Here is a 23,419-nt window from a genome sequence, read left to right on the forward strand (position 1 = left end):
GCTAACCATTTAGCCCTTTTCCCCTGCCCTACCTCAAACTTCTGGAACATGCTGTTATTCAAATACCCACATCACTTTTAAAAGCTATTATGGCTTCTGCTTCCAACATTGCTTCTGGCTAGATCCATGTCCTAACAACCCTCTGTTTAAAACTAATTCCCCTAACCACTCTCCTCATTCTTTGTGTGATGAAAGCAATGTCTTGAGTTGATCCAGCTGAAGGCACTGCCTTCATTTGCAGAAATCCCATCATCTCATGAAACGGATCCATTTGGCTCACATCGGAGAATAACACCAATCGTCCTGTTCTCACTGACCTACGCTGGCTCCCTGTCCGCCAATGCCTCGATTTTAAAATTCTCATCCTCGTATTCAAATTCCTCCTTGCCCTCGCCCCCTCCCTATCTCTGTCAGCTTCTCTAACCACCCCCCAACTCTGATGCTCTTCTAATTCCACCCTCCTGAGCATCACCAATTTTAATCGCTCCACCATTAGCGGCCGTGCCTTCAGCTGCCTGGGCGCTGAGCTCTGAAAAATCCCTCCTTCAACCTCTCTTCCTTTAAGACATCCCCTAAGGATCAAGCTTTTGGTCACCTGTCTTAATATCCCTGTATGTGGTACGTGTCAGATATTGCCTAGTAACTCTTCCGTGAAGAGCCTTGAGACATTTGACTGTGTCGAAGGCGCTTCATGAATGCAAGTTTTTGTTGTAGGTGTTGTGACTTACAGTGGGTAACCTCCTTCACACACAGCATGGCACTGCCTGGCAAACTCTCCTGAGGACAGTGGTGGGTGCCACTGTGAGCAGAGTGGCACAGCTATTAATGATCTAAGATGTGCTTGTTGGGTTTAACATCAGAGGTGAAGGGTGAACGGTGCACTGAATGATTCTGTTGGCTGCGTGGGTGGTGAAGAGCCTCAATGTCCTGCTACATCGTTCAGGGAAACCAGCTACATAGGCTAGGCAGATGAATACAGCTCTTGGGGCAGGGAAGAGGCACCTATTTGGGGAGACCAGCATTTAGAATATAGGGGGAGGTATTCCCAGGTTTGGGAAGGGATGTGGATAGCTCTTGGCAGAAAAGGGGTATGAGGTCTATATGTTGCACTGGTTAAGGAAAAACATTCTGCTGTGAGGACTTACTGTTTCACTGGGTTTTGTGAGATAGACGGCTCTTTCTGGGATTGAGTGTGAGTGCGTTCTTTTTCGTTCTTTCATTGTTTCTTTATCTGTGTGGGTTTGGAAGATTTTTTTGGAATGATGAAGATTGAGGGATTTTCCGTAGAATCATTTGAAAAACAATAAAACAGTGCAACATGAGGTACAGAGACTTTTGACCATCCTGTTAAACAAGGCTGGCCAAGTGGCGTTCATCATCTGTAATTATCTTGTGAATACTTACCACCTTTTTCAATGTCAGTGGCTTAAATGCTGAGCCAGTTTTTAATCTTGCTAATGAATTATGTATTCCCGTTCGTGGCTCATTATGAAATAAAATAAGCAGGGGGTATCTGGAGTTCAAGGAGCAGGTTGGAAATGGCCCAGTGTTCGATGGAGGACGAGGGGTGCAGTTAGGGTTTGGCTGGGCTGGCTATATGAACTCAATCACAGAACTCTCATGGCAGCAAAAGAGAGTTGACATTTTTTTCCAACTCAAGGGAAACCTTCCACCTCGTAAGACGATGTTTTGTGCCTTGGCGGTCGACTCAGTGTAAAGCATCTCCTGGTGTGGCACAGGAGATCCACTCTGGCATGATAGTCTCTGTCATCTATCTTACTACAATTTTAAAGGTTATTTTTGTTCTAACTGCAGAAAACTCTACTGAAACAATTAGAAAGGTCAGATAGAACACCCACCCCCATCAACCAATCAGGAATGTCACACACACACACACCCCTCCCCAATAAATCAACCAATCAGAAAGACCAGACACAAGCCTCCTCCTCCTTGCTACCCCACCTCCCCGAAGCACAGACAACCAATTTCTGCTGAAGGGTCATGAGGACTCAAAACGTCAACTCTTTTCTTCTCCGCCGATGCTGCCAGACCTGCTGAGTTTTTCCAGGTAATTCTGTTTTTGTTACCAACTAGAAGGGTCAGACACAAACACCCCACCAGTTGACCAATCAGCAAGCTCAGATTTAAGCCTCTGCTGAACCAATCAGAGGGGATCTTATTGAAATGTACAAAATTCTGACAGGGCGGGATGCAGGAATAATGTTTCCTCTGGCTGAGAGGTCTAGAACAAGGGGTCTCAGTCTCAGCATACAAGGTAGGCCATTTAAGACTGAGATGAGGAGCAATTTCTTCACTCAGAGGGTGGTGAACCTGTGGAATTCTCTACCACAGAAGGCTGTGGAGGCCAAGTCACTGAATATATTTAAGAAGGAAATAGATTTCTAGACTTTAAAGGCATCAAGGGGTATGGGGAGAGAGCAGGAGTATGGCATTGAGATAGGGGATCAGCCATGATCATATTGAATGGCGGAGCAGGCTTAAAGGGCTGAATGACCCACTCCTGTTTTCTATGAGCCTCTACTCAACCAATCAGAAAGCTCAGACATGAGCCTCCGCTGTAACAATCCAAAATCTCTAATGCGAATCTGCGGCAGCCCATCTCCACGTGTACAAAGTAATGCAGCTTTAATTCATATTTTTGAAGCCCCATCCTCAAAACCGCTTTCCCTCTCCTGAGTGTGACTGTGCATAATTCCAAACTGATCCTAGCCTGCAATCAGCCTGCTCCCCGGCCTCAGCGAATGTCGGCTTGTAGCCCAGTGCTTTAAGGGATACAGAAAACCAGTTCAGAGGTGATTCAGTCAAAGACCTTGCCTCATCCAGCTTGGAGCATCTCTTTAACAGCTCTCTAGTGAGTACCTTGAGATGTTTTGTGACATTAAAGGTGCTATAGAAATGCAAGGTGTGGACATTGGGACAGAACAACTGTGCACCTGCACTTCCCCAAGTAAAAAGTCCCTTGATAATACTCCAAATCTCTCAATATTTAAGGACCTGGAGTATGTCCCCTCTCAATCTTCTTTCCCAACAGTAGCCTTGTTCACAGTCATCCGGGGCCTGGACAGTGGTTCTGGTTTTTAGTGGGAAAAGACTTTTTCCACACACCACGTGGTTCGAGTCTGGAATGCGCTGCCTGGAAGTGTGGAGTAGGCAGGTTCAATCGAGGCATTAGATGATTACTTGAATAGAATCAACGTGCAGGGGTTACGGGGAAAAGGCAGGAGAATGCTCGTTCGGAGAGACACGATGGGCTGAATGGCCTCCTGCGCCGTCACAGTTCTGTGATTCTGCGTTTCTTGGAATTGTAGAATTGTGTTTAACCTGAGCTGTCGCTGTGAAACAGTTATTCAGAAATCCTGTGGGGAAACTGTCTAAACTAGACAGATCCAGGGGTCAGTCGGAGGCGATAAGTCTTTGCAGAGATTGGCATCGGATCATAAACCCCTTCAGTCAGGAAAACCCGCAGGCAACGGTTGGCTTTCTTCTTCCTTTTGCTCTTAAAGCACTTTCACATTTGAGCATAACATTTTAAATGTGATGAACATCGCTGTCGATTTTTATAAATACGTAGATATGTAAGGAGCCTGGTGGTGAGTCGAAGGAATATAGGGGTTGATGTTAAACCTCCATCCAACCTTGGTTAGACCACATTTGGGGTGCAGCACAGTTCTGGCCTCCAAGTATTAAAAAGAATGCAGAGAGTTAAAAAAAATCACAAGGTTGATACCAGAATTGAGAGGATGTATTAATCAGGAAAGTGGGAACATGCTGGGATTCTTTTCCCTCAGAAAGAGGTGGCTGAAGTTGACCTTGATAGAGGTCATTAAGATAATGAAAAAGGTTTGATACGGGAGTCGCAGAGGAAATGTTTAATGTTTTCACTTGTTGGGAGGTCAAAACTAGACGGGAGTGGCGCCATTAACAGTGAGGGAGAGAGCGAGAGGAGCAGCAGGGCCATTAACAGTGAGAGAGCGAGAGGAACAGCGGGGCCATTAACAGTGAGAGAGCAAGAGAAACAGCGGGGCCTTTAACAGTGAGAGAGCGAGAGGAGCAGTGAGGCCATTAACAGTGAGACAGCGAGAGGAGCAGTAGGGCCATTAACAGTGAGAGAGCGAGGGGAGCTGTTAAACCATTAACAGTGAGAGAGCGAGGGGAGCTGTTAAACCATTAACAGTGAGAGAGCGAGGGGAGCTGTTAAACCATTAACAGTGAGGGAATGAGAGGAGTAGCGCAGCCATTAACAGAGAGTATGAGAGGAGCAGCGGGGCCTTTAACAGTGAGAGCGAGAGGAGCAGTGGGGCCATGAACTGTGAGAGAGCGAGAGGAGCAGCAGGGCCATTAACAGTGAAAGTGCGAGAGGACCAGTGAGGCCATCAATAGTGAGAGAGTGAGAGGAGCATTAGGGCCATTAGTAGTGAGTGAGAGGAGCAGCGGGGCCATTAACAGCGAGGGAGTGTGAGAAGAGTGAGAGACCATTAAAGAGCGCAGAGAGTGGCTGTTTGGTAAGTAGAATTGGTGAATATTTCTAGTCTTTACAGTAAAAATAAGGTCTTTTTCCAGTTAATTCTGTTTTTGTTTTGGATTTCCAGCATCTGCAGTTTTTTTGTTTTTGTCTTTATTTGTGTTCAGGTCTCTAGTCTTTTTTTACTTTTTTTTCTCTTTTTCTTATAAATAGTTTGTTAAGTATAAGATCGATACTGGTGTGTAAAAAAATTACGATAACGTGCAAAGAGCAGGGATACTAGAGTAATTAATTAAATAAAATACAATAGCGATGGCAGGATAGGTGATGTGTTGCTGCTGCAGTATGTGGGAACTGCTGGACACCAAGGTGATCCAGACCGAACACATCTGTACCAAGTGTTTGCAGCTCAAGGAATTTCAGATCCAAGTTAAGGAGCTGGAGTCCGAGCTGCAGACATTGCGCTACATCAGGGAGGGGGAAAGTTACCTGGACACTTTGCTCCAGAAGGCAGTCACACCCCTCAGATTAGGTAATTCAAATTTGGTCTGTGATCAGGGACAGGAGGGTGTGACTGCAGGTGAAGCAGGTATGGGGGACCCAGGGGGTAGCATTCGAGGAGCCTCCGTCCCTGTCCAACAGCTATGAGGTTCTTGCAAGCTGTGTGGACGAGAGCGGAGACTGCAGGGAGGATGAGCGAACTGACCACGGCACCATAGTACGGGGGGCATTCAAGTGGGGAAGGAAACAGGAATGTAGTAGTGGGAGGAAACAGTATAATTAGGGGGATAGATACTGTTCTCTGCAGCCATGAGCGTGAGACCCAAAGGCTGTGCTGCCTGCCTGGTGCCAGGGTTAAGGACATCTCAGGGTTGGAGAGGAGCTTGGAGTGGGAGGAGGGATCCAATTGTTTTTGTCCTTGTTGGTACCAACGACATTAATAGGACTAGAAAGGAGACTCTGCTGAAAGAATTTGAACAGTTAGGAGCTAAATTAAAAAGCAGAACCTCCAAGGTAATAATCTTGGGATTACTACCTGAGCCACGGGCAAACTGGCATTGGGTAAATAAAGTCAAGAAGTTAAATGCGTGGCTCAAAGATTGGTGTGGGAGGAATGGGTTTCAGTTCATGGGGCACTGGCACCAGTACTGGCGTGGAAGGAAGCTGATCCGCTGGGACGGGCTTCACTTGAACCATGCTGGGAACAGTGTCCTGGTGAATTGAATAACTAGGGCTGTAGAGAGGGCTTTAAATTAAATAGAGTGGGGGCGGGGTGGTGGAGGGTTCTGGAGAGGAGATACGTAAGCTAATAAAGCAAAAGAATATGGCAGCATTGCAGGGCAGCTATATAGGTAATGATACCCAGAGTGTGACAAGAAGAGACAGAGTGTACAAACATAAAAAATAATAGCAAATAGGGTCAAAGGGGGAAAAATGGTAAAAAGGCAAAATTAATGGCTCTTTACTTAAATGCTCGTAGCATTCGGAACAAAACTAATGAATTAACGGCACAAATAGAGGTTAACGGGTATGACCTTATAGCCATTAAGGAGATCAAAGCTGGGAACTAAACATTCAGGGGTATGTGACTTTTTGAAAGGATAGGCAGGAAGGAAAGGGTGGTGGGGTAGCTTTGTTAGTACGAGATGGAAGAAGTACGATAGCAAGAAATGATCTTGGATCGGAAGATGTAGAATCCATATGGGTGGAGGTAAGAAATAACAAGGGGAAGAAGACACTGGTGGGAGTAGTCTATAGGTCCCCTAATATTAGCTATCCTGTAGGAAAGAGAATAAATCAGGAGATAATGAGGGCATGTAAAAAAAGGCAGTACATTAATCACAGGTGACTTTAATCTTCATATAGATTGGGAAAATCAAATTGGCAGGGGTAGCCACGAGCAAGAATTCATAAAGCATATTTGGGACAGTTTCCTAGAACAATATGTTGTGGATCCAACCAGGGATCAGGCTATTTTGGATCTGGTAATGTGTAATGAGACAGATTTAATAAATGATTTCAGAGTAAAAGATCCCATAGGAAACATGGTAGAATTTAGCATTCAGCTTGACAGTGAGAAACCTGGGTCAGAAACAACTGTGCCAAACTTAAATAAGGGTAATTACAAAGGAATGAGGGCAGAGTTGGCTGGAGTGGACCAGGAAGGGAGTTTAGCAGAAAAGACGGTTGATGAACAATGGCAGATATTTAAGAAAATAACTCATGACTCACAACAAGTAAGGAAGAAGGATTCTAGGAAGGGGATAAACCAACCACAGTTAACCAAGGAAGTTAAGGATAGTATCAAATTGAAAGAAAAAAACATACAATGTGGCAAAGATTAGTGGTAAGCCAGAGGATTGGGAAAGTTAAAAAAAACAACAGAAGATGAACAAAAAAAAAATGAAGAGGGAGAAAATAAACTTTGAGGGTAAACTAGCAAAGTAATATAAAAATAGACAGTAAGAGCTTCTTTAAATATATGAAAAGGAAGAGAAAGGCCAAAGTGAACATAGGCCCCTTAGAGAATGAGGCTGCGGAAATAATTATGGGGAACCAGGAAATGGCAGAGGTGTTGAATAAGTACTTTGCATCAGTCTTCATGGCAGAAGACGCTAATAGCATTCCAAAAATACCAAATAATCAAGGGGCAAAAAGGGGGAGGAAATAAATACTATAACTATCACTAGAGAAAAAGTACTAGGGAAACTAATGGGGCTAAAGGTCGATAAGCCCCCTGCACTTGATGGGTTGCATCCTAGGATATTAAAGGAAGCAGCTACACAAATAGTGGATGCATTGGTAGTAATCTTCCAAGATTCCTTAGCACTGTAAAAGTCCCAGAATATTGAAAAACTGCCAATGTAACACGCTTATTCAAAAAGGGAGGGAGACAAAAATAACAGGTAACTATAGGCCAGTTAGCGTAACATCTGTCATTGGGAAAATGTTAGAGTCTATTATAAAGGATGTAATAGCAGAGCATTTAGAGATGCATAATATAACCAAGCAGAGTCAGCATGGCTTCATGACGGGGAAATCACGCCTGACAAACTTATTAAAATTCTTTGAGGAGGTAACAGGCAGGATAGATAGACGGGAACCAGCAGACGTAATATATTTGGATTTCCAAAAGGCGTTCGATAAGGTACCTCACATAAGGCCACTTAATAAGATAACAGCCCATGGTGTTGGGGGGTAGTATGTTAGCACCGATAGAGGACTGGCTGACTAATAGAAGACAGAGAGTTGGGATAAGGGGGGGCATTTTCAGGATGGCAACCTGTAACTAGTAGAGTGCCACAGGGGTCAGTGCTGGGGCCACAATTATTTACAATATACATTAATGACTTGGATGAGGGAAGTGAATGTACTATCGCCAAGTTTGTGGGTGACACAAAAATAGGTGGAAAGGCAAACAGTGAGGGTGACACGAGTCTACAGAGGGGTATAGACAGGTTAAGTGAGTGGGCAAAAACTTGGTAGATGAAATATAATGTAGGAAAATGTGAGGTTATGCATTTTGGCAGGAAGGATAGAGGAGCTGTATTATTTACGTGGAGAAAGACTGCAGAAAGCTACAGCACAGAGGGATTTGGGAGTCCTCGTGCATGAATCCCAAAAAGCTAACATACAAGTTCAGCAGGTAATAAGAAAGGCTAATGGAATGTTGGCCTTCATTTCAAAGGGAACGGAATATGAAAATAGGGAAGTCTTGCTAAAACTATACAAGGCACTAGTTAGACAACACCTAGAACACTGAACAGTTTTGGTCCCCTTATCTAAGGAAAGATATACTGGCATTGGAGGCAGTCCAGAGAAAGTTCACTAGGTTGATCCCGGGTATGGAGTGATTTTCTTATGAGGAGTGGTTGAGTAGGTTGGGCCTGTACTCATTGGAGTTTAGAAGAATTAGAGGCACCCTTATTGAAACATATAAGGTTCGTAGAGGCTTGACAGGGTAGATGCTGAGAGGTTGTTTCCCCTTGTGGGAGAGTCTAGGATCAGTGGGCATAATCTCAGCGTAAGGGGGTGCCCATTTAAGACAGAAATGAGGAGGAATTCCTTCTCTCAGAAGGGAGTGAATCTGTGGAACTACTGCAGAGGGCTGTAGAGGCTGGGTCATTAAGTTTATTCAAGGTTGAGATAGATTTTTTAATCAGTAAGGGAATCAAGGGTTACAGGGAAAAGACAGAAAAGTGGAGTTGAGGATTATCAGATCAGCCATGATTTCATTGAATGGCGGAGCAGACTTGATGGGTCAAATGGCCTACTTCTGCTCCTCCATCTTATGGTCTTATGGCCATCAAAATGAGCTAGCCACTAATAACTTGAATAGGGAATTCAGGAGAAACTTCTTTACCCAGAGACAGGTGAGAATGTGGAATTCGCTACCACAAGCAGTGGTTGAGGCGAATAACATAGATCCACTGAGGAAATGTTAGATAAAAACAATGAGGGAGAAAGGAATAGAAGGATAAACAGGGGTCACAAGGATAATAGAAGGATAAACAGGGGCAGGCCATGAGGAGAAATTTCTTCACTGGGAGGGTGGTGAATCTATGGAATTCTCTACCCCAGAGGGCTGTGGAAGCTCAGTCATTGAGCATCTTCAAGATAGAGATCGATAGATTTCTGGCTACTAAAGACATCAAGGGATATGGGGATGGTGGGGAAAAATGGCGCAGAGGTAAATGATCAGCCATGATCTGTTGAATGGTGGAGCAGGCTCGATGGGCCAAATGGCCTGCTCCTGCTATGTTCCTATAGGAATATATTGATAGGGAAGATGAAGGAGGGTGGAACGAGGCTTGTGTTGAGTATAAATGATGGCATAGACCAGTTTTTTTGTGCTGTACATTCTGCATATCTCAATGATATTTATATTATCAGGGTAGTGATTAATGATGATTGAATTTCTGAAATTGTGCTTCAATTATGAAGTATTGTGGGAGTTTCTGCTGACCCTCTGCTAGTTCATCTCTCCTCAGATACTGTCCCCTTTCCTTTGATGTCGACACCCTTCTCCTCAAAATAGTCACTTCAACCCCTCTGTATCTGCAATTCTGCCCCATCTCCAACCACCCTTTCCTCTCTGGTCCTGGAACCCAATTTCCTGTTTCTCCAAGTTTTGAGCTTCTCTAATCAAGTCTCCACTACGTCAAAAGGAGCTGGTCAACGTAGACATTGCAGTTTCGAATGGAAGTCTGCGCAGACACATGATTCTTAATACAATGGTTAGCGGCAACTGTCCCTTGATTTGAGAATGGCATCTATTCAGAGTGGCAAGTTCCTGCCACGTGACTGAAAGGGCTGATTCCCGACCCACAGATCTTTGGACACATGCAGCAGGACGTCCCAGGAGGCAGTGGGATCCGGAGTGCAGGGCTTGTTTCCTTTTCTTTCCTTCTTTGCCGCCGCTCTGCCTCGTCGTGAAGCCATTGGGACTTGACGTGTGACACAGCTTGATGGACAAATCGCCATTTTGAACGATTGGTAGCGAGCTCCTCCCAGTCATCAAAGGTCAATGTTGCCGCATGTCAAGGAGAGCTTCAGAGTGTCTTCGAAGTGTTTTCTTTGCCCTCCCCTGGAATGTTGGTCATTTGCGAGCTGAGAAAACAGGATCTGGTGGAGGGAGACAATTTCCAGCCATGCAGACAGAGTGGCCAGTCCATCTGAATTTGCAGGAGTTTTGCCTTGTGGAGCTGGCTTCAAGAAGGTCACCAATGTTGGAGCGATCAAATTCGGGGATGCAAAAGAGGCCAGGAGTGGAGGAGTACAGGACCCTCAGGGCGGGGGGCTGTGAAGCTGGAGGAGTTTACAGAGGTAGGTAGGGGTGAGGCCAGGGAGGGAGTTGAGAGCAAGGATGAGAATTGTAAAATTGAAGCCTTTGTGGATCGGGAGCCAATGTAGATCAGCGAGCACAGGGGTGATGGGTGAACGGGACTTGCTACGATTTAGGACATGGGCAACAGAATTTTGGATGACCTCAAGATTACGTGGGGAGGAGTGACGAGGAGAAAAATTAAGGGGAAGTAACACAGTGCCCCTCTTAATCTTCCTTTGTACTATGGAATGGGGTCTGGGTTGATTAAATTAACCATTGAAGGCTAATGGGTTTTTTAAAATGAAAAACTTAAGTGAAAATTTAATGTAAAAGAACCCCACTCTACCACTCAAATACAATTGTGGTTAATTTTTCAGAATTGAGCCATTTATAATATCTACAGCCTGACAGTGGATTTGGCAATAACTCATAGGATATGCTTGGCGGTTGATGAATTACAGTTTAAAAATTATTTCCACATGCCACTCTGTGCAATTAAGCCTACAGCCTAAAAAGACAATCATAATGACTACTCTCCAACACTAATTAGCCTAATCCATCTCCATTCAGAGAAGCTCACACATAAATGTCAACCTGCAAGTTTCTGCTATCAGTTAGACAATGGATTAATGGGTATAATTTGCCAAGCACTGGTTTTACTTTGAAAAGACCAGGCCTCAGTAGACCTCCAGTGCAACTCAGGGGCTTTACTTTAGATTCCGCCTCCAAATCCACCCTGCTCCTCTCATTTTTCTTGGAGACTTGAGACGACCTCACAGCAGAGCTTAGAATTCTTGTTTTAAAATTCAATTTGGTAGGCACCCTTCGCCTGCAGCCCACTCCTTCTCATGGCCGGTTCCTGGTGCCCCCTGGATTGGTTCCCAGTCTGCCACATGGATTTGAAAATTATCATCCTTATTTTGCAATCCCTCCACAGCTTTGCTGCCCCCCACCCCTCTGTTATGGACTTGATTTTCCAGGCAGCTTTATCGTTAGAAACACTGAACTTTATTTACAGGCTATAGCAGCAGTTACATGCTTCCATCATGCTCCACAACTAAAAGAAGAAATCCCACTCTAAGGTTACTCACGCTTAGAGCTGATTCGTTCACATTGTCACATGATACTATACAACACAATAAGTCTTAAAGCTACAGTCACTACCTTCCTTAAAAGAACAATTACTGCAACCTCCCTATCTTTGACTCCTCCTTCATGCCCACAACCCTCTGAGATCGCTGTACTCCTCCAATTCTGGCCGCTTGCTCATCCTTGATTTTAATCACTCCACCATTGGTGGCCGTGCTTTCAGCTGACTGGGCCCCAAGCTCTGGAATTCTCTCCCTAAATCTCTCTCTCCTCCTTCAAGATGCTCCTTAAAACCTCCTGTCTTGACCAAGTTTTTATTCACTTCTCCTAGTGCATCATCAGTTCTGACAAAAGATCATCGATCTGAAACGTTAACTCCGTTGCTCTCTTCACATATGCTGCCTGACCTGTTGGGTATTTCCAGCATTAATATATCTCTATCTGGCTCAGTGTCAAAAGCGTTGCCCAATAATGTACCTCTGAAGCGCCTTAACTACGTTAAAGGCGTTACATAAATGCAAGTTGCTGCTATTTTTGACACACAACTCTATAGGAATCAGCTACACAGCTTGGGGGGTGAGGGGCATACTAGGATTGATCCCAACTTGTGAGTAGAATGTGCTTGCATTTATAATGAAACCTTTTCATATCCTTGGTCTCAAATCAGCTTACAGCTACTGTTGGAAGTGTGTTCCCTGTCATGTAATTTGCACATAACAAGATCCCATAATAATTTGCCTTTACCGTGGGTTGATGGTGAAATTGTGCCTACATCATAACATCTTCTGGGAGGGGTCAGGCACGGCTCAATGGGTAACACTCTTACTTCTTGAATCAGAGGGTTTTATTCTTTCATGGGATGTGGGTGTCGGTGGCAAGGCCAGCATTTGTTGCCCTTCCCTAATTGCCCTTGAGCTGAGAGGCTTGCTCGGCCATTTCAGAGTCTACCACATTGCTGTCTGGAGTCACATGTAGGTCAGAGCAGGTGAGGATGGCAGATTTCCTTCCCTAAAGGGCATCAGTGAATCAGATGGTTTTTTATGTCAATCAATGGTCATGATTACTAGCTTTTACGTTCTAGCTTTACATTCCAGATTTATTCATTGAATTTAAATTCCACCAGCTGCAATGGTAGGATTTGAACACGTGACCCCAGAGCATTAGCCTGGGACCTCTGGATTACTAGTCCAGCAACATTGCCACTACACCACCACCTCCCCAATAGTGTGAGCAAAGCCTCAGCACGTAAAATAGATTGCTACTCCGGGTGACAGTCCTGAGGGAGTGCTGCACTGTCGGAGGTGCTGTTTTTTTGGATGAGATGTTAATCTGAGGTCTGGCCTTTCACACAGGTGGATGTAGAAGGTCCCACAGCACTATTTAAAAGAGTTCTCCATGATGTCCTTGCCAATATTACTCCCTCAATCAACAAAAACAGATTATCTGGTCATTATCACATTGCTGTTCATGTGTTTTCTACGCTACAACAGTGACTATATTTAGCCGTCATCTAAAAAACATGACCTGGTGGTTTATTTAATTGCTGTTTGTGGGAGCTTTCTGTGCACAAATTGACTGTGGTGTTTCCTATGCTATGACAGTGACCACACATCAAAAGGGAGTCATTGGCTGTAAAATGCCATGTTCGTGAATGGTGCTAGATAAATGCAAGTTCTTTCTTTCTTTAAATGATGTGATGGATGGTTTGCTGGCCAGGATTTAACCTCCAATCTGACAGATGGCACTCTGACACTGCAGCACTCTCTCAGTGCTGCACTGGAGTTCTGCATTGGTTTATTTTGTTTCTATTTAGTCCCCACTACCCTCTGTGGTCTGATAGTATTCCCCTTGTCAGCCTTGGCTAACTACAAGCATTTAACGTGCTCCAGCATGGTACCAAACCTGGTACATTCCTGGTCAAAATGGCTAGGCAGGTCCCCCACAGGGTTGTGCATTTACCAGCTGTCCTTCACGAGAAGGAAAAGTTCAGGGTGTAAGAGAGAACAAAAAATTAGAGAAGGCACAATCCTTTTTATTTTTCTCTGTTTTTAAAAAAATACTCAATCTTAGAGTCATCGAATCATGGAGAAAAGAACAACTTCCATTTATATAGCGCCTTTCACAACCCTCATCCATGAAGGATTGCAGTCAATGAAGAGTTTTTGAAGGGTAGCTGCTGTTGTAATGTAGAGCACAGCTGGAGGCCATTCAGCCCTTTGTGTCTGTGACACCTCTTTGAACCAGCCATTTAAGTACAGTAGCCTCCCTCCTTCTCTTTCCCCATAAGCCTCGCAATTTCTCCCCTTTCTAGTATTTATCCAATTATTATTCCAGCATCCTTTCAGGCAATGCATTCCAGAGCAAAACGACTCAGTGCATAAAACAAATCCTCCTCATCTCTCTTTTGGTTCTCTTGCCAATTATCTTAAATCTGCGTTCTCTGGTTGCCGACCCTCTTGCTAATGGAAGCCGTTTCTACCTAATTACTTGGGCAAAACCACTCATGATTTTGAACACCGTGATTAAATCACCCTATAACCTTGAGATAAAAACAAAAAAACTGCGGATGCTGGAAATCCAAAACAAAAACAGAATTACCTGGAAAAACTCAGCAGGTCTGGCAGCATCGGCTGATAAAAAAAAATTTGGGGTAGGAGGTAGAAGCGGGCCGTCTGAGGTTGGGCGACTATCAGTTTGGAAGCTGTGGGAGGAAGATCCCCAGAGGAGATGAGGTTAGTGACAGTCCTGGAAACAATGGCTTGAGGACTTGAAACGTCAACTCTTTTCTTCTCCGCCGATGCTGCCAGACCTGCTGAGTTTTTCCAGGTAATTCTGTTTTTGTTTTGCACCCTATAACCTTCTCTGTTCTAAGGAGAACAATCCTAGTGTCTCCATGTAACTGAAGTGCCTCATTCAGGGGGAGACAGTGGTGTCGAGGTAATAGCAATGTCAGTGGACTAGTAATCCAGAGGCTAATCCCCTGGGGGCATGGGTTCAAATTGCAGCATGGCAGCTGGTGGAAATTTAAATTCAATTAATTGAAGTCTGGAATTGAAAGCTAGTCTCAGTAATGGTGATCATGAAACTATCATTGATTGCCGTAAAAACCCATCTGGTTCACCGGTGCACTTTAGGGAAGGAAATCTGCCGTCCTTACCTGGTCTGGCCTACATGTGACTCTAGAGCTGCAACAACGTGGTTGACTCTTAATTGCCCCCTGAAATAGCCAAGCAAGCCACTCGGTTCAAGGGCAATTAGGGATGGGCAACAAATGCTGGCCTTGCCAGCGACAGACACAACCCATAAAAGAATAAAGAAATTAGAATTATTCCAGATGCCGTTCTAGTAAATCCCCTCTGTAATCTCACTCGGGTCTTGATATCCTTCTTGAAGTGTGGTGGCCGAATTTAGACACAATACTCCAGCCTGACCAGCGATTTATTAAAAGTTCAACACAACATTTCTAACATGTAAGTCTGAGAAACAGGTGAAGCTAGTTGTTTCATGCTGTTATCGTGCCATCGCAACAAGAGTGGTATTTTCCACCAACAGGATGTCACCATCAAGCCAAACAGATATACTGCCTACCTCACAAATGAGTAACGTGGTACATGAAATTCGGTGCCAGTGCGATGCCGGTTACTTAGGCCATACATCCCAATGATCGGCCGATCGTATCAAGCAGCACATCCCTTCCTCTGTTTGCAGTAGGCAGAGTACTGACCATCCTCAACCAATCCGTGCTTGCAAAACTCAAAACACAGGGCAGAATTTTGCCCACAGTGAGTGGGCCTGGGAGCAGCCGGGAACCCGACCTGGTTGGCCAATCGACGGGCAACCAGCATGAAACGCGCGGTATTGCTGGGGTTTGGTGGGGGGGGGGTGGAGCACGAGCGCTGAGGTTAGTGGGTGCACGCAGTAAAAGCTCCCTGGGGCACAGAGAGCTGCCTCAGGGAGCTGAAGATTTTTATCAATAAAAAATAAAGACTTTTAAAATAAGGAAATCGTGACCTCTCATGTGACTCTGTCACATGAGCAGGGACATGTTAAATATGAGGGTAAAAAGTTTTTATTTTTTTTGATCACTGGCCGAAACCTCATCTCGCTCGTGGATGAGGTTTCACAAAAAATGCAAAGGCCGCTCAGACTTTCCTCCCATCTGCCAACTGAATGGTTGGATGGGCAGCGAAAAGTTCCAATCAATTATTTGATTAAGCCCTGAATTGGCTGCTTAATTGTCGGCTGGCGGGCTGCCGACTCCTGCATGTGCCCACTGACCGAAATATCGCATGATGTTGGGATGCTCGCCCAATGTCATTGCGTGTCATTTTATGCTTGAGTGTGTCGGATGCACGCCCGCATGCCGAGCGAAAAATTCGTGCCAAATGCGCAATGTGATTCCGTGATTGGTCAGCACTTGCTGAACAATCCCGAGTGTGCCAAGAATTACATTAAAAACCAATTTAAGATTATCAGTCTGGCTCATAGTGTGGCTCGCTTATGCTTGCTAGAAGCTACATAGTTTCATACGCAGGCACCTGCCCTCTTCAGACAAAAGGAACATGTCCAGGCATTGCACCTTTTTAAAATTAAACAGAAGCTTGAGGGACAATAGTTCCCTGTTGCATCCTCCATGGCAACACCTTGACCAATCAGAGTCAACTTGCCACCCAGCAGCACCATTTTCTCATGTAGTATAAATAGCATAAATTGTTGCTCCCTTTGAAATTTGGCATTCTTGTATCTGTCCTGATGAATGCAAGATGAAAAGCTTTAACATCATGTCTCTTTTTTCAGCAATATTTCTATGTAAATAGTGATTGGACATTGGGTGAATTGTCATAACAGGCTGTTTTATCTGACAGTATGAGGAAGCTGCATTATCAGGAGGGATATTTGCTTTGAAGTTCCTTTGGTCATGAATCTGGCACCCAAAGGGGCTCTCCAGCACTGACCCTTCAAGGGTAGAATCAGCAGGAGGGCACCACACCAGTATGGCTAGAGCAGGGTAGGCACAATGCACCACTTCAAACATGTCTTTTGCCCCTGCCCACTCATGGGGACAGTGTTCCACACATCTCCACCAGTGGCCCTATCACCCTATCAGTATATCTCTTTATTCCTTTCTCCCTCCTGTACTTATCCAGCTTCCCTTTGAACTTATCTTTGCTGTTCACCTCAACCACTCCCTGTGGTAGCGAGATCCACTTCTCACCATTCTCTGGGTAAAGAAGTTTCTCCCGAATTCCCTGTTGGATTCATTAGTGACTGTCTTATATTGATGGTCTTGAGTTTTGTTTTCTCTATTGGGAACATCTTCTCAACAAACAGCCTAGCAAATCCCATCAAACATACGAACATGCGAATTAGGAGCAGGAGTAAGCCACCTGGCCCCTCAAGCCTGCTCTGCCATTCAATAAGATCATGGCTGATCTGAACATAACCTCAACTTCGCATTCCTGCCTACCCCCATAACCTTTCACCCCCTTAATCAAGAATCTATCCACCTCTGCCTTAAAAATATTCAGAGACTCTCCTTCCACCACCTTTTGAGGAAGAGAGTTCCAAAGACTCCCAACCCTGTGAGAGAAAACATTTCTCCTCATCTCTGTCTTAAATTAGTGACCTTTTATTTTTAAACAGTGACTCCTAGTTCTAGATTCTCCCACAAGAGGAAACATCCTCTCCACATCCACCCTGTCACGACCCCTCAGAATCGTAAAGGTTTCAATTAAGCCGCCTCTTACTCTTCTAAACTCCACTGGATACAAGCCTAACCTGTCCAGCCTTTCCTCATAACCCAGTCCCGGTATTAGTCTAGTAAACCTTCTCAGAACTGCTTCTAACGCATTTACATCTTTTTTTAAATAAGGAGAACAGTACTGTACACGGTACTCCAGATGTGGTCTCACCAATGGCCTGTACAACTGAAGCATAACCTCCCTAATATTGTAATCAATTCCTCTCACAATAAATGATAACATTCTATTAGCTTTCCTAATTACCTGCTGTACCTGCACACTAACCTTTTGTGATTCATGCACTTGGACACCCAGATCCCTCTGAATCTCAGAGCTCCTCAATCCCTCACCATTTAGATATTAAGCTTCTTTTTTATTCTTCCTGCCAAAATGAACGATTTCACATTTGCCCACATTATGCTACATTTGCCGGGTCTTTGCCCACTCACTTAACCTATCTATGTCAGTTTGTAGACTCCTTACGTCCTCTTAATGTATTCCTACCTATCTTTGTGTCATCAGCAAATTTAGCAACCATTCCTTCGGTCCCTTCATCCAAGTCATTTACATTGTAAAAAGTTGAGGTCCCAGCACTGATCCTTGTGGCACACCACGCGTCACATCCTGTCAACCAAAAAAAGACCCATTTGTGCCAACTCTCTGCTTCCTGTTAGCTAGTCAATCATTTTATCAAACGCCTTCTGGAAATCTAAGTACAGTGCATCCACTGGTTTTAAAGATCTCTCTTGGGTCACCCCTCAGCTTTTTCTTCTCCAGAGAAAAGAGACAGGCTGCTCAGTCTTTCCTGATAGTTATAACCTCTCAGTTCCAGCATCATCCTTGAAAATCATTTTCATTTGCACCTTTTCCAGCGCTTTTTATCATATGGAGACCAGAAATGTGCACAGTCACGAAGGTTCTCCACAAGGTTTAATGGTTTGGGCTAGAGACTACAAAAGAATGGTGAAAGGAATGGGACTTGAGGAAAATGTGTCTTACCTGCAGGATGTGTCCACCTAAGTGCTGTTCAAATAGCTCAATGGCCAAGGAAGTGGGGCTTCCCCTCTGTTGGGTTCCTATTGCTGAATATAAAGAGAGAGCGTCAGTACAGAGACAATGGACTGGGACTGAAATCCTTATAAGCCTATTTTAACAATTCTGGACCAATTTGGTGTTCACCTTACTTGACAACCAGAACCAGGAAAATACCAATAAATAATTATGGTCCCATACCAGATGTATAGAACATTTTGGTCCATTGCTGACAGTCATTTTCCCATGCTTCATCTCAAATTATTGGCTCACTTAGGCAAATTTTGACCTCTGGGACAGAGGGCTTAAGGCTCACTGTGGGGTTTCACCCACACATCATCCAGAGTGACACACAAGGGGAGTGCTACATTGTTGAAGGGGCTGCCCTTACGATGAGGTGTCAAAACAAGGCTTGTTTGGATGATAAAGTGGTAGCAGTTGGGGTGCCAACTCTGGTTGGACACATTCCAGGGGAGTTCATCGCATGATCTCCAACCTCCAAGCGCCCTGCCTCCACGCTCTCGTCATTGGTTGCCTGACACACCCATCCTCATGGCGACCCACCTTCCCCTAGCCAATTGGAAACCGAACAAACTCTTTGTTACCTAATGGGGTGGTACACAAGACTGTCCGTCAAACAGCCTTTCCCATCCCGCAACCACATCTCTGACATTTTTATAATCAGTCTTCAATGAAATTTTCTTAGCAATGCACAACTTCTTTTAATGCCCCAGGTTTGGCTCGCAGCAGTGACCTGGAGATTAAGGTGCAATCTGAAGAGCTCCAAGGCAATCCTGGAGAGTTGCCAACCCTGCGTAGAAGGAAGACACTCGGTTTTTCTCCTGGAAGAATGTCGAAGGGCAGCTTTGCCTGAAAATAACTTGGGATCGATTCATTTGAAAAGTGCAAAACCTACATTCTTTAATCATTTATTTCTTCTCAGGAACTCAGCACAGTTGATAAACGCAGACTGGGTGACCGCTTTCAGAACACCTTCGCTCTGTCCGCAAGTGTGACCCTGGCCTTCTCGTCGCTTGCTATTTCAATTCACCATCTTACTCTCATGCTCACATTTTTGTCCTTGGCCTGCTACATGTTCCAGTGAAGCCCAACGCAAACTGCGAGAAAAGTCCCTCATCTTCTGGACTCAACAATTTCGGACCATGAACCATGCCCTCCATTTTGATTATTTTCCCCAAACCTCCTCCCTCCCGCCACCCAACCCCAAGAGCCAGTCTGTAACTTTTCTTATGTTTTGCTTTCAGAAAGCGTTGACCCTAGTTCTGCTATTAACACATTCTGCTATCTGACCTTTATGCCACTATTAACACTTGCTGTAGTCTTTAACACTATCATTGCCACTCCCTTTGTCTTGTGTCCATGGCATCTTTGTCAAATCTTTCCTGAACTCCCGCCTATCCCTGACCTTCTATTCTGCTCCACCCCCACTCTCAACAGTATAAAACCCATCACACTTCTACCTCTCTTCAGCTCTGAAGGAGTCATACGGACTTGTAATGTTAACTCTGTTCCTCTCTCCACAGGTGGTGCCAGACTTGCTGAGTTTTCCCAGCATTTTATGTTTTCTCGGGCGGCCATTTTGTTTTGCTTTGGTGGTCGATGAGTACGGCCTTTTGATGCAGATTGCAGGTCCCCCATGGCAGTGTCCCATCACCGTTGCCATTGTGAGCAGTGGGGGAAGGTATCAAGACTAAACGACTAAGGGCTGGACCCATCGAGGGTGAGACATGAGTTGGATGGGACCCAAAAGTACCAGCACTGGCCGCGTTTTCCCGATCCTGCTACCGGCATCAGCCATTTTTGCCAAGGACCTTTTGAGGCCTGATTGGGCTACCCACCCCCACCAGGTGGCCAACCAATTAGGCTCATTGTGAGCTTTGTTAGCCACAGTTAAAAGAGGCCAACTGGGATAGTCCAGTCAGCCGTCACTTTTCCAATGCAATATGGGACAATTCAACTCCCTGAAGGTGGGCAACCAGCAGCAGGCTGTTGGGCCAGTGCACCTGGCAGGCTGACTTGCCCTCCCTGCCTGCCTCCCTGCAGCCAAAGGCCGCCTGTAGAGAGATTCCCTCGCCCTCCAACTCCACCCACAGTGGTGGCTGAATCTGCTTTTTACCCCAAATATTAAAGAAGTTGGTAAGAGGGTGCCTCCATGTGGAAGGGCCCTCTCAGTTACTTACCCTCTATGGCAGTCTGCTGCTCCTCTTGAGCTGGAAAGCCCTCCCAGCTTCAAGAGCCCATCTGCCACCCCATAATCAGACAGGGAGCCTGTCTTCATGCCGATTTAAGGGGCGTGAAAACCCTAAAAAGGGGCTGTTCCCCCCTTTTGGGGTGGGGGTGGGAGTTGCGGGAACAGCCCCAGCTTCTGTTTCCTACCCACAGAGGGGAAAAAAATCCAGCCTACGCTGCCTCAATTCACTGCACGGCCTCAGCACCAAGCTGTAGGCAGTGGCTCCAAACCAAAGTCTAGCCCGCAGACTTAGAAAATGCCCAGTAATAAACAAATAATTACTTGTAAAATATCAAACATTTAAGTACCATGGCTTCAGAAATCTTGCTATAGATACAAGCATTTAGCCCATAGTTCCCCGTGCTGACCAGCTCCCCCATGAGAGGAATCCAATCCGCTTCTACTTCCCTGGTTTTTCTTCTCATATCTTTTAGCCTGTTTATTTTGTCAATTGATTAACTGATTCCCTCTTAGGGACCACAGTCCAGCTGCCTTCAACATCCCAATCATTTTGTGTGAGAACCACTTGCTTGAGGTTCCACCTATCAGGGACATATGAACAAGGAGCAGCAGTAGGTCATTTAGCCCCTCGAGCCTGTTCCACCATTCAATAAGATCATGGCTGATCTGATAGGAACCTGAAATCTGCATCCCACCTACCCCCGATAACCTATCATCCCCCACCTTGCTTATCAAGTATCTACCCGCCTCTTCCTTAAAATTATTCAAAGAATCTGCTTCCACCACCTTTTCAGGAAGAGAGTTCCAAAGACTCACAACCCTCTAAGTGAAAAAATTTCGCCTCATCTCCGTTTTAAAGGGCGACCACTTATTTTTGAAGAGCGCCCCCTAGTTCTAGATTCTTCCACAAGAGGAAACATCCTTTCCACATCTGCCCTGCCAAGTCCCCTCAGGATCTTATATGTTTCAATCAAGTCACCTCTTAGTCTCCAGTGGAGTAAACTCCAGTGGATACGACTGAACAGGAGAAGGCTCTTTTTTCTAGAAAACCGAAAGTCTCTAACAGTATGAAAGGAATTGGCAGGGTAGACACAGAGAACAGAGCATCTAAAACTAAAGGTCATAAATATAAGATAATGGATTCTCCTGCGGCTTCGACAGATGAGTGTTCAGCATGGAGACCAACTGTTCACCCTCTAGGTTGGCGTCATCTCATCTGTTAAATCAGTCTTGATTTGCCGTCCCAATTGCATTTTTAAAAGGCGTGGAGCTTGTAAATGTTGATGTTCAAAGAGACTTGGATGTGCTTGTACAAGGAACGCAGAAAGTTAACACACGGATACAGCAAGCAATTAGGAAGGCAAATGGCATGTTGGCCTTTAGTGCAAGAGAATTGGAGTACAGGAATAAAGAAGTCTTGCTACAATTGTACAGGGTTTTGGTAAGATTACACCCAGAATACTGTGTGCCATTTTGGTCTCCACATTTAAGGAAGGATATGCTTGCATTGGAGGCGGTACAGCGATGGTTCACTTGATTGGTCCCTGGGACAAGGGAGTTGTCCTATGAGGAGAGGCTGAGTAAATTGGGCCTATATTCTCTGGAGTATGGAGGAATGAGAGGCAAATTCATTGAAACATATACAATCCTGAAGGGGCTTGACAGGTTAGACACTGAGAGGTTGTCTCCCCTGGGGAATCTCAAACACTGGACGGTGGGGGCGCGGGGCACAGTCTCAGAATAAGGGCCTGTTCATTTAGGACTGAGGTGAGGAGAAATTTCTTCACTTTAAAGGTTGTGAATCTTTGGAATTCTCTACCCCCGAGGGTTTGTGGATGTCAATGATTGAGCTTCCACAACCCTCTGGGGTACAAGGATTCTAAAGAGTCACCACCCTCTGAGTAAAGAGATTCCTCCTCACATCAGTCTTAAATGGCCTGCCTCTTATTATCTGAGAATGTGCCCCCTGGTTCTAGGCTCACCAGGGTCTAGTTGAATACATTTAAGGCTGGGCGAGACAGATTTTTGATCTCCAAGAGATATAGGGAGCAGCCATGATCGTACTGAATGGCGGGGCAGGCTCGAGGAGAAGCTACATGAGCACGAGAGAGAATAGAAGGGCATGTTGATGGGTAGGGTTGAAGGATATGTTGAGATGAAGGGGGATGGGATGAGGCTCATGTGCAGCATAAGCACTGGCATGGACCAGTTGATCTGAGAGGCTTGTTTCTGTGCTGCACTTTGCAATAATTTGTTCTCCTCTTGCACATCTGCTATGCACTCTTTATTCATGCCGCCCACCTTCTTCAAAAAAAATACAAGGAACTAAACAGCTGCACCTCACTCAAGCAGCCAATATTCAGGGGTGAGCCAGTGAGAGGCTATTTGAGCAAGGGGGTGGGGGGAATCATGGCTAAATAGGGGGAGACGGTGGCATGGTGGTAAGGACAGAGGCCCACAGCAGCTGGTGGAATTTAAATTCAATTAATAATCTGGAATTGAAAAGCTAGACTCAGTAATGCTGACCATGAAACCATTGTCATTTAAAAAAAAAAACCCATCTGATTCACTAATGTCCTTTAGGGAAGGAAATCTGCCATCCTTACCCGGTCTGGCCCACATGTGACTCCAGACGCACAGCCATGTGGTTGACTCCTAACTGGCCTCTGAAATGGCTGAGCAAGCCACTCAGCTTCCAGGGCAATTAGGGATAAGCAACAAATGATGGCCTTGCCAGTGATGCCCACATCCCATGAATAGATTAAAAAAAAACTACCTTCTGTTATACCGGTTCGGACTCTGAGGCGATACTCCTCATAGTCGAATAGCTAACTGCAAGGCACCTTCTGGGATGACTTAGATGAGGCACAGCAAGGCTGTTAACTGTCTTTTTCCCCCCCGACCCCCCCCCCCACACACCAGCCTTTGGAGCCAAAGGTTAGCGTCACATGCAAAGGAGGCATTAAAAGGCGGCAGAGACAATCAGAATGCCTAATATTACACTCTGCAGCTTGATCTGCCCGTGATAGGTGTTA

General features: G+C 45.1%; 1 protein-coding gene across 1 annotated transcript in view; it reads right to left on the bottom strand.

The window, feature by feature from the left end:
• Positions 1-23,419, bottom strand: part of npas1 (neuronal PAS domain protein 1) — a 276,687-nt gene that overhangs the window by 144,852 nt on the left and 108,416 nt on the right. The window contains exon 3 of the mRNA XM_041179211.1: positions 18,140-18,222. Within this exon, the coding sequence (XP_041035145.1) occupies positions 18,140-18,222 (83 nt within the window). The remainder of the gene's footprint in view (positions 1-18,139; positions 18,223-23,419) is intronic.

This window comes from Carcharodon carcharias, chromosome 34 (genome assembly GCF_017639515.1).
Source record: "Carcharodon carcharias isolate sCarCar2 chromosome 34, sCarCar2.pri, whole genome shotgun sequence".
In the NCBI taxonomy this organism is placed as follows: domain Eukaryota; kingdom Metazoa; phylum Chordata; class Chondrichthyes; order Lamniformes; family Lamnidae; genus Carcharodon; species Carcharodon carcharias.